The sequence below is a fragment of the Zootoca vivipara genome, chromosome Z2 (assembly GCF_965207765.1).
Source record: "Zootoca vivipara chromosome Z2, rZooViv2.hap1.1, whole genome shotgun sequence".
Classification (NCBI taxonomy): domain Eukaryota; kingdom Metazoa; phylum Chordata; class Lepidosauria; order Squamata; family Lacertidae; genus Zootoca; species Zootoca vivipara.
Window position 1 is genome coordinate 42,042,230 of NC_142585.1, and position 15,408 is coordinate 42,057,637.

Sequence of the window (15,408 nt, forward strand, 5' to 3'; positions counted from 1 at the left end):
ATTAAGGGTGCTGAGAGTTGTTAGGCGGCTCCTATTCCTCGCGCAGAGCTACAATTCCCTATCATATCTCTCTCTCTCTCTCTCTCTCTCTCTCTCTCTCTCTCTCTCTCTCTCTCTCTCTCTCTCTCTCTCTCATCTACCTACCTACCTACCCTTAATCCAAAATTTAAGGGTTCACAGTTCACAACATAAAAATACAAAATGAGAACACAAAACACATAATAAAACAAAAAACAAGTAACCCCCACCCACAAACACATTTTAAAAGCCATAGAATGTGCAACCAGCCAAATGAATGTTTTTGCCTGGTGCCTGAAGATGTGTAATGAAGGGAGCAGACGAAAGTGGTTTAACAGTCACCCCTTCTTATCAGGGAACTCTACTAGGCTCAGTTCCCAGCATCTCCTAAGTAGGGCTGGGAATGTCCAACTCTGAAATGCTGGAGAGCTACTGCCAGTCAGTGCATGCAAACCTGAGCTAGAGGGACTTGGGATAAGTCAGCTTCCTATCTTCCCACCTTGGAGAGGTTTGCTGGCTGCCATGTATGATATCCATTTACAGTTTAGCTCATTTTGTCATCCTGCTGTTCTTTTGATGCCCTCTGCAGGTTTACTCCTTGGACTCTGCTGACTCTTTCCAGAGCTTCTACAGCCCTCACAAGGCCCAGATGAAAAACCCGATCTTGGAGCGCCTGGCAGAGCAGATTGCCACCCTTTGCGCCACCCTGAAGGAATACCCTGCTGTCCGATACAGAGGGTGAGTCTGGGTTCTGGACAGGGGTCTCCTAAAGGAAGCACCTTGTGTTCTGCCAACCCCAAACTTTCTTCCCTTTACTTACCTAGTAGTAAATAGCAACAATGAATAGGCTGCTTTATTTACTTTCTCTCTTCCTCCTCCCCTCCATCCTGATGTGTCCTGAATATATTTATAGTTGGTAGCTTTAAGCCAGGGTTTCACGTACAAGTTATAGCTAAAACAAATCCTTAGAAATAACTTCCCCAAACTGACTTATATTGCTCAGGTTAATGAATCACACTTGCAAATCAGCTCACTTTTCTTTCTTTTTGAAAGGTTTGCTTGAATTCTCCATGCTAGCTGGAAAGGTTGGGGGCTGGGAGTTTTATTGATTTATTTTATAAAAAGTATTATATGTATGCTGCCGTCTCTTAAAATGTCAGGGTGGTGTACAACAACACAATGAAAACATAAAGCACCATTAAAAAAAAGGTCTGGGAAGCCACAGGTTCCTTGTGCCTGCTTTGGGAAAAGGAAAACAAGATGAATCCTAGTCCCACCCAGCAAAGCAGTTCACACCTTCTTTAAAATGGGAGCTGAACTGAAGTATTTGTGGGTTTTTTCGGGTCCAGCAGCGTGAACGACTCTGGGGTTGCAGCACCCATCTTGCTTTACAGGCCGAGGGAGCGTCCGCAGACAGATTTTCTGGGTCATGTGGCCAGCATGACTGAGCCCCTTCTGGCGAAGCTAGAACAGTGCACGGAAACGCCATTTACCTTCCCGTCAGAGTGGTACCTATTTATCTACTTGCACTTTGACGTGCTTTCGAACTGCTAGGTTGGCAGGAGCAGGGACTGAGCAACGAGAGCTCACCCCGTCGCGGGGCCTCAAGCCACCGACTTTCCGATTGGCACGTCCAAGGAGCACAGTGGTTTAAACCACAGTGCCACCCATGTCTCCTGTAGATATATATATATTTATTGCATTGTTTTTCTGCTTTTTTGCAGGGATTACAAAGACAATGCCATGTTGGCCCAGCTGATCCAGGACAAACTTGATGCTTACAAGGCTGATGACCCTACCATGGGTGAGGTGAGTACTTCAGTGTGGAACAACCAACAAGGTCAGGTCATATAAACTGGGCACCTTTCCTCATAAGGGGCACATCTCTAGCCAGGTTCCTGACATTTCTGGGGTGGGAAACTAGATTCAGCCAGCAGGAGGACCTGCCTCACAGAACCCCAGGGGACACTTTGTTGGGTGGGGGCACCAACCTGCCATTCACCTAATGTCATCATGACATCAGGTGGCAGCTTCAGAGGGGCTTGCTGTCCTTGAACTGGGAAGGTCAGGGATTGGGTGTGACACATGATGGCTTTGAGGGCGGGGCTTGTCCATGCTCCCCCTGTCCCCACCCACACTTTGAGCCTTTCTGTTGTGTTTCTCCCCTCCTAAGGGTCCAGACAAAGCCCGCTCCCAGCTCGTCATCCTGGACCGCGGCTTTGACCCCAGCTCTCCAGTGCTACATGAACTGACATTCCAAGCCATGAGCTATGATCTGCTGCCCATTGAGAATGACGTCTACAAGTAAGGGTCCTGCAGACACCCTGGTGGTTGCAAAAGCCCCAAGGACAGTGTTCCACTAAACCTTTGAGCGAGTGGAATGACTTCCACCTTACCCCCCCCTCTTCCCCATGCACGCCCTAGGCCTCCAAAAATCTGCTCTGAAAGTTTGGGTGAACCCCATAACAAATTTAGGGGGTACATGGGGAGAGGAGGGGGGGAAGCATCGCTGCACAAGTGAAAATTACTTGTGAATGAATTTTAAGATAGATTTTTTCAAAAAGTACTACTGTACTTACCTTCTCTCCCCATAGTTAAACTGCAGAACTCACTCCCACAGGAGGCAATGATGGCTTTTAAAAAGGATTAGAGAAATCAATGGAGGAGAGTGCTGTTGATGACTACGGTACTAGCTATGATGGCTATGCTCTGCCTTCCCAGTTTGAGGCAGCAATGCTTCTGAATACCAGTTGCTGGAAACTGCAGGTGGGGAGAATGCCCTTGTGCTTGAATCCTGCTTGTGGGTTCCTCCAGGCCTCTGGTTGGCCACCGTGAGAGCTTTCCCCAAATAAACCTGAGAGCTGTAGTTTGTTAAGGGTGCTGCTGGGAGTTGTTAGGAGGCTATTCTTATGTTCTTACATTCTCTTTCTCCCTCACTAGATATGAGACAAGTGGCATTGGGGAGGCCCGTGTCAAGGAGGTTCTGCTGGATGAAGATGATGACCTCTGGGTCACCTTGCGCCATAAACACATTGCTGAGGTCTCCCAGTAAGAGCGCATCTCCTCCTCCCTCTTGGTGGCGTTGAGTTAACTCTGCATATTGCAAAACAGTGTGCTGCCTTTTGTTCCTGTTGCCTGAGGTTATTTGGGGAGGGAGCAGTCTTCCAGCTAGAAATATTGTGCAAAAGGAGAGATTATATATGGTTTTTTTGGTGGGGGGGGGGAAATCATAATGCAGAGCAGCACTGCAGAATCCTAAATCCAATTAAGAAGGTTTAATTTATTAATTGAAGCTTGATACCACTTTTTTATTTTTTAAACAGCAAAGCACACACCCAACTGCATAGTATACAGACTGTCCTTTTTTCCTCCCCACCCCCTCATTAGTAAGAAGCTAACATTAATAATCGTAATTTGCACAGCACTTTTTCAAGTGTTTGTGGTCACTGTACAAACTCTGGTTTTCTCACTGTGCTTCCATACCAGTAAAAAGTTAACTTTAATTATGTTTTTCCAAGTGTTCAAAATACTTTACATGCATTGCCTAGCATAGTCTTTACAGTGACCCTATGAAATTAGTGGGTGTTATTATTTTCCATTTGCAAGCGGGGATATTGTTGTTGTTATTATTTGCAGAGGAGGGAGGACTCAGGCTGAGAGTGTGTGTACTTGGGTTGCTTAAGGCCATCTAGGGGGTTCACGGCCCACAGGAGACTTGAATCAGTAGATCAATCACTACCATAATCTGTAGCTCAGTCACTCCACTTAGGCAGTTCAGCTTCTTTAGTGAAGCCCATTGGAACTGATGGGGTCACACACACACTCGTAACCTCCCTGTGTTGAGTTGCAACCCTATAGACTTACATTTAACCTCCTGTGTTGGTCTGTGGCCTGAAGCTAAGCTTTTAGGAAGTGAACTGTGTTTCCTGTCTGGGCAACCTCCTGAGGGCAATGTGCCAGTGGTGGGTGGGGCCAGAAGCAAAAGTGCGTGGAGCAATGAATGTAAATTTTACCTTCATAGAGTAGGCAACTTTCCACATGCAATTGCACCCTGCTCTCTGTCCTCCATCCAGACAAGGGAGAGGCATTATTAGGGTTGAAGGACACATTCTAGCCCTACTAGAGATGCTTGGGCCAGTGAGGGGTGTGGCCAGGGGAGAGTTCTGAGGGCCAGATAGAGAGATCCAAAGGGCCTTATTTGACCACCAGTCCTGAGGTTCCCCACCACTGCTCTAGGAAAGGGGCATGGCTTGAGCTGGATGTAGGGAGGACTATACTGACTTGCTTGGCCTTCATTTGGTTCCAGGGAGGTCACCCGCTCTCTGAAGGACTTCTCTTCCAGTAAAAGGATGAATACAGGTGATAAGGTGAGCTTTAACAAGCAATCAAATGTTAGAATGCTTAGGATTGAACAGAGAACTAGATGCAGGGGCAGGAAAGGTTCCTTTTTATTCCTATTGATACAGATATATACTCTCCCCCCCCCTCAAATGTAGCAAATATATAAAAGACCAAGTACTACTATGAGGGATTGGTTGAAGAATCTGGGGATGTTTGCCCTGGATTAAGAAAGGATTAAGATCACATTGTCAAATATTTAAAGGGCTGCTGTACAGCTGAAGCAGAGGACTGATGATTGAGGCATTGATGGGTTCAAATTACAGAAAACGGATTAGACTATTATGAGGAACATGATTACACTGTTAGAGGTGGTGGGTTCCCCTTCATGAGGTGCTAGACTGGACCTTTTGAGGCTCCTTTGAATTCTCTGTGTTGGATCCAGATGAAGTTAGTTAAACATGGTCCCATTGATTCCAAGTTAATCATGACTTCACTTAATCTTTATTGATTTCATTAAGAACTCCAGGGAAGTGTGCACCACACGTTTAAAGGCCTCTTATACCCCTTCGGCAGTTGTGACTTCCCACAAAGAGGGAACTGTAGTTTCTTAAAAGTCCTAAGAGTTGTTAGGAGACACACTGTTCCCCACACCGAGCTACAATTTCTAGAGTTCCCTGGGAAGACGAATTGACTGTTAAACCACTCTGGGAACTGTAGCCCCCTACCAACTCTCAGTACCATTAACAAACCACAGTTGGTTACTTTTAGTGATGCCATGACTGTTAAGGGCACAGAGAGTTGTTAGGATGCCCCTATTCCCCTCACAGGGCAACAATTCCCAAAGTAGTTTATCAATCAATCCCTCTTCCCAGGGAGGTCTGGGAATTGAGGAGGGGTTCACCTAAGAACTCCCATTCCCCTTGACAAATTACAGTTCCCAGGATTCTGTGGGGGAAGCCATTGCCATTTAAAATGCTATACAGGTTTTTTTTAATGAGTAGTTTGCCATTTAAAATGCTATACAGGTTTTTAAAATGGTGTTTGTCTGGGTACAGCTCAATGGTTCTAGTAAGATTTTATCCTCCCTCCTCCAAACCCCCTCCCCCCCAACAACCTGGTTGTCTTGGTTTAACTGTTTAAGGTCTTTATTGTTTAGCTCTGGTCATCTGGTCCAAAAGCTGCCATTTGCCCTTTGGAAGCAAGGCATGTGGATGATTATTGTTCTCTGTTTAAAACTTGTAGACAACCATGAGGGATCTCTCCCAGATGCTGAAAAAGATGCCCCAGTATCAGAAGGAGCTGAGCAAGGTAAGACCTATTTGACTCTCCTTTTGTGGAGGTTTTTTTTAAAAACAGAGGTTGAGTGGCCATTTGTCGTGCATGCTTTAACTGAGATTGCTGCATTGCAGGGCATTAGAATAGATGACTATCAGGTCCCACCCAATTCTACAAGTCTATGGTTCTGTGCACTGAAGATGGACCCTTTTTTTTAACATTCCTTTTCAGTACTCCACTCACCTTCACCTGGCCGAAGATTGCATGAAACACTACCAAGGCACTGTGGACAAGCTCTGCCGAGTTGAACAGGTAAACCAACTGATTCAGAAAATTGCTGAGCAGGTTGTGCTGATGGAAAGACATTGCTGCAAACACATTCTTATGTTAGCAACACCATGTTGTTTTTGTGTGTGTGTGTGTGTGTGTTGATGCATTTTTGCATGATTTTCCAGGAATCTCAAGAAAGAGCTGACTTAGGTGCTGACTAGGTTGTTCCATTTCCCCTTTAATGGTGGAGTGTAGTCTTACAGGGGGTCACCTTTTGTTTTGTTTTTAAGTGCTCTGTGACATGCAATGGCATGTGTCATCCTCCAAAAGGGGGAGATGCACATCAAAGCTTTGACATGCACATGGACATGATATCTGGGTGGCTCTAGGCAATGTGTTTATTAAGCATGGGAAGCTGTAAGGATCGGGAAGAACTTGGATTAACTTTTCATTTGCAGGTGAGAAAGAATAAGCAGGCAGTGGGGGAATGGAAGACTGGGTGGGGAGGAGTATCCTAGTCTGTTGGAAGTTTTGGAACTCAGCTTGCACTGGAGGCTGGCGTGTCTGCAGGGGAAAGAGCAGATGGAGAGAGAAACCTCCAACTTTCTTAGCCTTCTCCTTTCTGACCTAACCTGTGCTGACCTTCCTTTAGGTCAGGCATGTCCAAAGTCTGTTTCGGGGGCCTAATCCAGCCAGCCAGTTGATTTAATCCAGCCCCTGTGGCAGTATTGTCCTGGGGTAAAATCCTTAAAAAAGCTCAGTGACTTCAATTCAATCCTAAGAAAAGCTCGACAACTTTGGGGTAAAATTGTACAAAAAAGCTCAACAACTTTGGTCGGCCCTCATGCATGTTGACTTCATCATATCTGGCCCTCTTTGGAAAAAGTTTGGGCACCCCTGCCTTAGGTGCTACACTGATACTCTTGGGATTGCTGACCTCATTTCCTACTTCATCCCACTCCATGCTTGCCTTGAGGGTCCAGCAAGATCAAGCGTGGTTCAAGGCATCTCCATCTTAGACAGAAATACTGTAGGAGCTTTCCCATCAAACATGCAATAAATGCAGTGTCTTACTTTTCCCTAAATTCAGAATCTCAGTGTGATTTATATTAAGAGTAAAGTTGTGCTCCTCCAGCATTTTCTCTCCCTGGATTTGACATGAACATCAGGACAATCTACAGGCGAAACTCGGAAAATTAGAATATCGTCGAAAAGTGCATTTATTTCAGTAACGCAACTTAAAAGGTGAAACCAATATATGAGATAGATGCATGACATGCAAAACAAGATATGTCAAGCCTTGATTTGTTGTAATTATTTGTCTTCGGTGGGTCAATTATAAATAGAATGTAATTAATGAAATAGCGATGTTTATTTATTTGTTTATTTTTGTATTATTGTAACTATTTGTGGAATTTCCAAAAGAAAGCATTTGTAAAAATAAAAGTAATAATAATAATAATAATAAGTTGCATTACTGAAATAAATGCACTTTTCGACGATATTCTAATTTTCCGAGTTTCACCTGTACATTGTAGATCCAAAGTGGGCAAAGACTGATGGATGCTGTATGTTTCTTCTTCAGGACCTGGCCATGGGAACTGATGCAGAGGGGGAGAAAATCAAGGACCCAATGAGGGCTATTGTCCCTATCCTGCTTGATGCAAATGTCAGCACTTATGACAAGATCCGTATCATTCTGCTCTACATCTTCCTCAAGAATGGTAGGTGATGTAGCGGCTTCCAAAGTGGTTTGTGTTGATCCCCACCTCACTCCAAAGGTCGATGGGGCAGTGCAGAGGCTGAATAAAGACTTTGTGGTCAAGAAGGGGTTGTTAAACTCCCGGGATGTAAAAATGAATCTCACAAGATGTAGTGCAAAAAGTTTAATTGGGAACTATGAGCCTGAGAAATAAAAGGCCTAGGCGTGTGTGGAACCATGTGTTCTCTGGTGAATGAGGAACCTCTGTATTTATTAAGATGATTCCACAATACAGTGGTACCTCGCAAGACGAATGCCTCGCACAACGAAAAACTCGCTAGATGAAAGCATCTAGTGATTCTTTGTTGCCTCGCAAGACGAAGGTTTCTATGGCTGTGTCTCACAAGACAAATTTTTTTGGGCCGCTTTTTTTTTGACGTCTGCCGTTTGTTTCCGCAAGACGAAAAATTTCCTAAGATGGCATGACCCGCGGAACGAATTATTTTTGTCTTGCGAGGTACCACTGTATACTACACAGATTTGCATACAGGTATACTTCTTTCTACTTGTTTTACTTCCTTATTTTTCTTTCGTTTTATGATTTCAAGTCATGGTGATCGATGATTAATAAATGTTGATGCTGGTATTTCTTGACTTTATTTCATTCACATTCTTAAAAATTTGGGTTGGGGTCAATGACAACTTTATAAGTCCATCCATGGGGGTCAATAAACTCAGAAGTTCAGAAAACCTGGCGAAAGGGGTGCTTGAGCAACATGTAAAATTATTTATCTTTTTTGGCCTCACTTTTTATGTTTTTCTACCCTCCCAGGCATCACTGAGGAAAATCTCAACAAGCTGATTCAGCATGCTCAGATTCCACCTGAGGACAGTGAGATCATCACCAATATGGCCCACCTTGGAGTACCCATCATCACAGATGTAAGTTTTTGCCTGGTCTTGAAGATTTTTTAGCAATGGCTCGGATATGCCTTTCCCAGTTGCTGAATGGGAAGGGCTGTAGCTCAGCATGCAAAACTGGAACACAGACTCAGTCACCAACATCCTGAGGGCCTTCTCTGTGTGCCACCTTTGAAGGAGGCCCTGAGAGTGGCAACAAAAGATCAGGCCTTCTCTGTATAGTAGCCACTGTTGGGATTTCTATGCACTGGCGAGGCTTCGCAGCTTGAGCCAGGCTAATGGTGTTATTGTGTCTGTTCCCAGGAGAAAGGAAGTTCTTATCTCCTGGTGCTCATGTGATGTTTATCACTGTACTCTGTACACTTTCTCTTTTGGCTATGCAAGATGCTGGACACAATACTGCATCTTTCTCTCTACAATAAAGTAGTTAAACACTACTTATTGATTCCTGTGTGTTGTTCTTCAAGCTGAAGGCAATCACAATTTGCTCTAGCTTCTGTTAGCTAGTCTAACAGTTAGCTTTGTTAGCTGTGTGGGGGCAGACTAACACACACACCCCCGGCTACGAGGTGCTATCAGCCACCTGTTCATTGAATGCTCAATTTTGCATTGTGGGGGGTTAGACTAGATAACCCTTGAGATCCCTTCCAACTCTACAATTCTATGATTCTATGATAATATTAATATTTGCTTCCCACTTCTGGTGGGAAGCAATACATCTACTAGATCTTTTGGGAAGTTGTTTGCCTGCCCGCTCTCTATGCATTTGGATACCTCTTTATGTTGTCATAAGCAGATTTTGCATGATGGTTCCTGAGATCAAAAAGCAGATTTTTGTCTGTGTTTGGATACAGTTGGACACCATTTTGGAACACCATTTTGCTTCTCCAAACTGCACAGGTTTTGGGGGTTTCTTGGAATTTCTGGACAACACCAAGTACAAGGCTTCAAGTAAATTTAAGAAAGCCAATATACCTAACTTAAACCTTTTCTGAATCGCAGGACATCCACTGACACTCCGTAGATTAGGGGTGGTGCCTTTTTTCTCTATGAAGGGGCATTGACGTATGGGAAAAGTAAATTCTTCTGACTTTTCCATTCCATTATTCAAAGATTTTTGTGTCTGTCAACAGCCGTGGACTAATTCAACAATTTTTCCATATTCCCAGGTGTAAGGGTGTTGTTGCGACTACTCTTGAGTAAGGACGCCCAACTCCGAACTTGTCTTTAAAGTTCTTATTGTGTATAGTATTTACAGTGCAGAGGTAGCAGAAAACATGACCTCCTAGTCACTCGCAGAATCCGGGAGTGGACGTTTCCTGTTGCGTGCCAGCATAAGAGTTTGGGCACCCCGAAATGCCTCCTCCAGACCTTACATTTAGTGGCGCGCCTTAATTTGGGCACAGGAAGGGGCTGCCTGTTCAAGATGGCGCAAAGGCTCTCCAACATCGCTGAGCCTTGCCACCTCCATACCGCTAACTTCCTCATTCCACTCACCTGATGCACTGCTGCTACTCTCACTGGGTGAAGATCTGGTCAACAGATGGGGGGAGGTTCCTTGTAGGAAGGTCCCCTGACACCAGGGATTCATGGTAAATATATTTCAGTGTGTGGAAGAGCTAGGGATATCTACTACAGTCTTTGGGACTCTTGCCAGACTGCAGTTCACAAAATTCTGTGGAAGAAAGCCATGAGAGTTAAAGGGGTATAAAAGTGATGTATGTTGGTGGTTTAAATGTATAGCTGGAATTTATTTTATGCTTCTTCCTATGATATTTTCTCCTTTTGTGGGGAAGGGTGCCAGCAGCTATCATGAAATCTTCACTTTGTCCACCAGACACGGATCTGATTGAGATAAATCCCTTATCTGGTCCTTGCAGCTTTCAGCACCACCACGAACGAGCTTAACTTGTTAGTGGCTCGTTTGCAAGGCACAGGAGTTGCCCTGAACTAAAGCATGAAAAAGAAAGCCAGTTGCATGGTATGTCTGCTTTTTTTGTCTATACTCCCTCCATGTTTGCAATTGCCTATTTCCCTCTTCTCAGTCTACCTTACGCCGCAGAAGCAAGCCTGAGCGGAAGGAGCGAATCAGCGAGCAGACCTACCAACTGTCTCGATGGACCCCAGTGGTAAAGGATATTATGGAGGTAAAGATTTAAACTAGAGGAGGGGAACCTTGAGGCCCAGGGGTCAAATATGGTTCTACAGGCCTATCTGTCTGGCCCCTGAGATTGTCTTTAGGCCACATCTCCAGTCCAGCCACACTTTCTGCTTCGCATCCTCCCTTAGAGTTGTTGTCTGGCTGGAATGTGTGCTTGAGCTGTGATTACGCCTCTTGCTTACCTGGATGGAGGGGAGGGGCAGAAACTAGCCAGCTGTACTAAAGTAAGATTTACCTTTGTTACTCTTGCCTAGAACCAGACTAGCTGCTCCTATGAAGTTTGCAGGTGGGCATGTAATGGACATGAGCAGCCTGGGTCTCCCTGGATCTGGCGGTCATAATAGGGCTGGTGCTGACAGTTGATAGGGTCAAGCACTTGATGAAGGCATCTTTGGGGGAGAGTGCCATTAGCAACAGCTTAAAAGAATGAGAGGCATCCAAGGGCTGGCCCACCGTAAGGGAAGGTGAGACAACTGCCTATGGTGGCCAAATCAACAGTCTCCAAATACGGTATACATCACTTCCTGCTGCAATCACCTTGGTAGCAGCCATGGCTGTGGCATGCTCCTTGGAGGCTGGATCTGCTGCCTCTATAGTGGCCTCTTGGCAAATAGGAGGCATTGCTGGTCTTCTTCCCCCACCCAAAAGGAAATGGTAGGGGCTGCCTTCTGGGGTCAGCACCCACTTGGCGTGATTTCCCCTCATGACAGCCTTTCATTCCCTCTTTAACCACTGGGTATGGTTGATTTGCTTGCTCCCATTGTTGCTGATGTAGATCTTCACTCACTGCTTCTTTCCTGGTGGTGGTGGGGCTGGGGATGGGTCTACTATGAAACTAATAAAGCTTAAGCTTCAGAGCTCCTACCGGTAATCCCAGGGGGGGCCCAAGAAGTGACTTTAGTCCACATTGCTTAGAATTTTTGGGTCTAGTAGACCCAAACTGAGTTGCACAACTCAAATTGATTATTTTTGTTGTTGTATATATTTCAACAGTCCCTAGGTTCGAGAGACAGTAGCACAGATGTTATAAAGGTGTGGTGATCTGTTATGGAACAAACCTCTTGAAGAAGATAACAGTGGCTACCCGGACCTCATTGCTAGTTGCAAAGGGGGCCCCATAATAGTTCAAGCTTCAGGGTCCCAAAAATGTAGATCCGCCACTGGGTGGGGCACTGTGGCACCTCAAGCACCAACATGTATTGGGCCAACCCTGAGGCATCTACAAAAAGCACCTGCAGAGTTAAAAACACCAGTAAAGCATCTTCAAATATTGGTTGGTTAGAAAGAGAAAATTCATATTGTGAAATTCATATTGTCTGTCTAAACAGTTCCATAAAATTGGACCCACAATCCTAAATGCACGGCTCCTAATGGACATGAGATGCGCATTGAAGCCATGGGGGCAAATTGCTTTGCTTAGAAGAAATGACATAGAAAAATGTGGCTATAAGCTCTTCCAAAACTGCTGGTCTTCTGCTCTTCTCTTTTTAGGATGCCATTGAGGACAAACTGGACACCAAACACTACCCTTACATCTCCACCCGGTCCTCTGCCTCCTTCAGCACTACAGCGGTCAGGTAGGAAGAAGGCTTCACACCTCGCTCCCAGGTCGGCAACAGCCACAAAGGCATTCCTTGGGTTGTACCTTCCTCCTTTTATCTCCTGTTCTAACACCCCTCCAACCTGGTTTGCGCTGCCTTGTCATGAAAGCACAGCATAAAAAGCAACCACATTATTGAAGGAATGGAAGTGTGGAAGAATTTGAATCCCATGTTGGGAATAGGGCTCGCAAATACAGGATGGGAGACACCTGGCTTGAGAGCAGTACATGTGAAAAGGATCTAGGAGTCTTGGTAGACCACAAACTTGACATGAGTCAGCAGTGTGATGCAGCAGCTAAAAAAGCCAATGCAATTCTGGGCTGCATCAATAGGAGTATAGCATCTAGATCAAGGGAAGTAATAGTACCACTGTATTCTGCTCTGGTCAGACCTCACCTGGAGTACTGTGTCCAGTTCTGGGCACCACAGTTCAAGAAGGATACTGATAAGCTGGAACGTGTCCAGAAGAGGGCAACCAAAATGGTCAAAGGCCTGGAAACGATGCCTTATGAGGAACGGCTTAGGGAGCTGGGTATGTTTAGCCTGGAGAAGAGAAGGTTAAGGGGTGATATGATAACCATGTTCAAATATATAAAAGGATGTCATATAGAGGAGGGAGAAAGGTTGTTTTCTGCTGCTCCAGAGAAGCGGACACGGAGCAACGGATTCAAACTACAAGAAAGAAAATTCCACCTAAACATTAGGAAGAACTTCCTGACAGTAAGAGCTGTTCGGCAGTGGAATTTGCTACCAAGGAGTGTGGTGGAGTCTCCTTCTTTGGAGGTCTTTAAGCAGAGGCTTGACAGCCATCTGTCAGGAATGCTTTGATGGTGTTTCCTGCTTGGCAGGGGGTTGGACTGGATGGCCCTTGTGGTCTCTTCCAACTCTATGATTCTATGAAATAAAAGCTGCCCGTGTCTTAGTGCTGTTTTACCCACTGGTGGTAAGGCCACCCATGGAATACTGTGCGCAGTTCTGGTTGCCTTGCCTCAAAAAGGATATTTGCAGAGCTGCAAAAAGCTCACAGGAGGACAAATCAACTCCCCTATGAGGAAAGGTTGCATAGTTTGGGTTTTTTTAGTTTAGAAAAAAAGAAAGTAAGAAGAGACATGATAGAGGTGTATAGAAACTATGTGTGGTGTGGAGAAAGTGGATAGGGAGAGGGGTTTCATAATACTAGATATGGGAGGGACCATGGCTGTTTAAAGTGGAATAGTAGTGATGACTCTGTGGTCTAAACCACAGAGCCTCTTGGGCTTGCCAATCAGAAAGTCGGTGGTTCGAATCCCTGTGACAGGGTGAGCTCCTGTTGCTCTGTCCCAGCTCCTGCCAACCTAGCAGTTCGAAAGCACACTAGCGCAAGTAGATAAATAGGTACCCCTGCAGTGCAAAAGTAAACAGTCCCATTGCACCAGAAGTGGTTTAGTCATGACCTAGAAAGCTGTCTGTGGAAAAATGGCAGCTCCCTTGGCCTGAAAGCGGAGATGAGCACCGCACCCCATAGTCACCTTTGGCTGGACTTAACCATCCAGGGGTCCTTTACCTCCCCCCCAACCTTGTAGCGATGCCAATGTATAGTGCAGATGGGCCTTGCAGGGGTTGTTTGTAAGGATTGCAACAGGAAAATGTGTGTGACCTGTCACTTCTGACTACAGTGGTGCCTCGCTTAACGAATGCCCTGCTTAACGAAATTTCCGCTTAACGAAAGGTTTTTTCTAGTGGAGGTTGCCTCGCTAGACGAATTCATTTTACGAAAAATTCGTCTAGCGAATCGCGGTTTCCCATAGGAATGCATTGAAATTCAATCAATGTGTTCCTATGGGCAAAAAAAAAAAAATCAAAAAAAATTCAGTGCATTTCTATGGGATTCGCTAGACGAATTTTTCGTTATAAGAAAAGACCCGTGGAATGAATTAAATTTGTCTAGTGAGGCACCACTGTACTCACAAGCCTGTGTAGTGTGCAATCCTAGCCAGGATCATTTAGTTCATGTTAACACAATTGCATGTATTTTAAAATTGTTGAACTTCTGCATGATGTATTTTCCCCTCTTCTTGTCTGTCCTTCCTTTCTCTCCATATCCAGTGCCCGCTATGGACACTGGCACAAGAACAAGGCTCCTGGGGAGTACAGGAGTGGCCCCCGCCTCATCATTTTCATCCTGGGGGGTGTGGGCCTGAATGAGATGCGCTGCGCCTATGAGGTGACTCAAGCCAGTGGGAAGTGGGAGGTGCTAATAGGTGAGTCGTCTTGGCAGAGTCATGCTTGGCCCCACTTCCCTTTTCTTCACTCCATCATGAGCTTCTCTGTCTCATCTTTCTCTGTCTCTCTGTGTCTGTTTACCTGTCTGTCTCTTCCTCCTTCCTTATCCCTTCCCTATCCGCTCCCACCTGTGGCAAAATCCAGTCTCCAGGTGGCCTGTTCTAGAGAGTTCCCATTGAACGATGATTGGTCTAGCCAGATCTCCATTTCACATCCCTAACTCCTACAGCTCCAACTAAAGCATTGTTGTTATTACCGGTATTATTTTTTATGTAGGCAACCTTAACATTTAAAGCAGAACAGTGCCACTTTAAACAGTCATGGCTTCCCCCAGAGAATTCTGAGAAGTGTCTTCGTCATCTTCTTCTTTGGCAATCACTCGTAGCCGAGTAAGATTGTCTTCCACAAACACGGTCTTAACATTGAGTGCGTAAGTCTGAGGAGTGTACTTTGCTAAGGGCCCTGAGAGTTGTTAGGAGTCCCCTATTCTGCTCATGGAGCTACAATTCCCAGGGCAGTTTAGTATTTGGTGAACTCTGGGAACTGTAGTTCTTGGAGGAAAATAGGGGGTTTCCAAACACCTCTCAGCACCCTTAGCACAATACAGCTCCCAGGACACTTTGGGGGAAGCTACAACTGTTTGAGACGGGGCGTCACAACTGCTTTAAATGTATGGTGTGAATGTAGCCATAATTGATTCCCTGCACAGGCAACTCTGCTGTGGCAAGGAATCCCAAATTGTTTGATTGTGGGCAAGGAGCAAGTCAAGTCTGGTTCTTGCTCAAATGGAGCCTGTTTGAATTGCTTATCAAGTATCTGCCTCCAGCTCCCCCACTTCCCCCCTAGCGGCTTACCTG

At 45.3% G+C, this 15,408-nt stretch overlaps 1 protein-coding gene across 4 annotated transcripts in view; it reads left to right on the forward strand.

Moving 5' to 3' along the window:
- The window catches only part of LOC118083841 (syntaxin-binding protein 1), a 57,072-nt gene that overhangs the window by 29,318 nt on the left and 12,346 nt on the right, over positions 1–15,408 (forward strand). For all 4 annotated transcript variants that reach the window (XM_088665008.1, XM_035112800.3, XM_035112798.3 and 1 more), the window contains 12 exons: positions 608–756; positions 1,743–1,827; positions 2,192–2,322; positions 2,959–3,066; positions 4,325–4,385; positions 5,602–5,667; positions 5,866–5,946; positions 7,490–7,628; positions 8,439–8,548; positions 10,573–10,674; positions 12,180–12,265; positions 14,375–14,529. In XM_088665008.1, the coding sequence (XP_088521134.1) occupies positions 608–756; positions 1,743–1,827; positions 2,192–2,322; positions 2,959–3,066; positions 4,325–4,385; positions 5,602–5,667; positions 5,866–5,946; positions 7,490–7,628; positions 8,439–8,548; positions 10,573–10,674; positions 12,180–12,265; positions 14,375–14,529 (1,273 nt within the window). The remainder of the gene's footprint in view (positions 1–607; positions 757–1,742; positions 1,828–2,191; positions 2,323–2,958; positions 3,067–4,324; positions 4,386–5,601; positions 5,668–5,865; positions 5,947–7,489; positions 7,629–8,438; positions 8,549–10,572; positions 10,675–12,179; positions 12,266–14,374; positions 14,530–15,408) is intronic.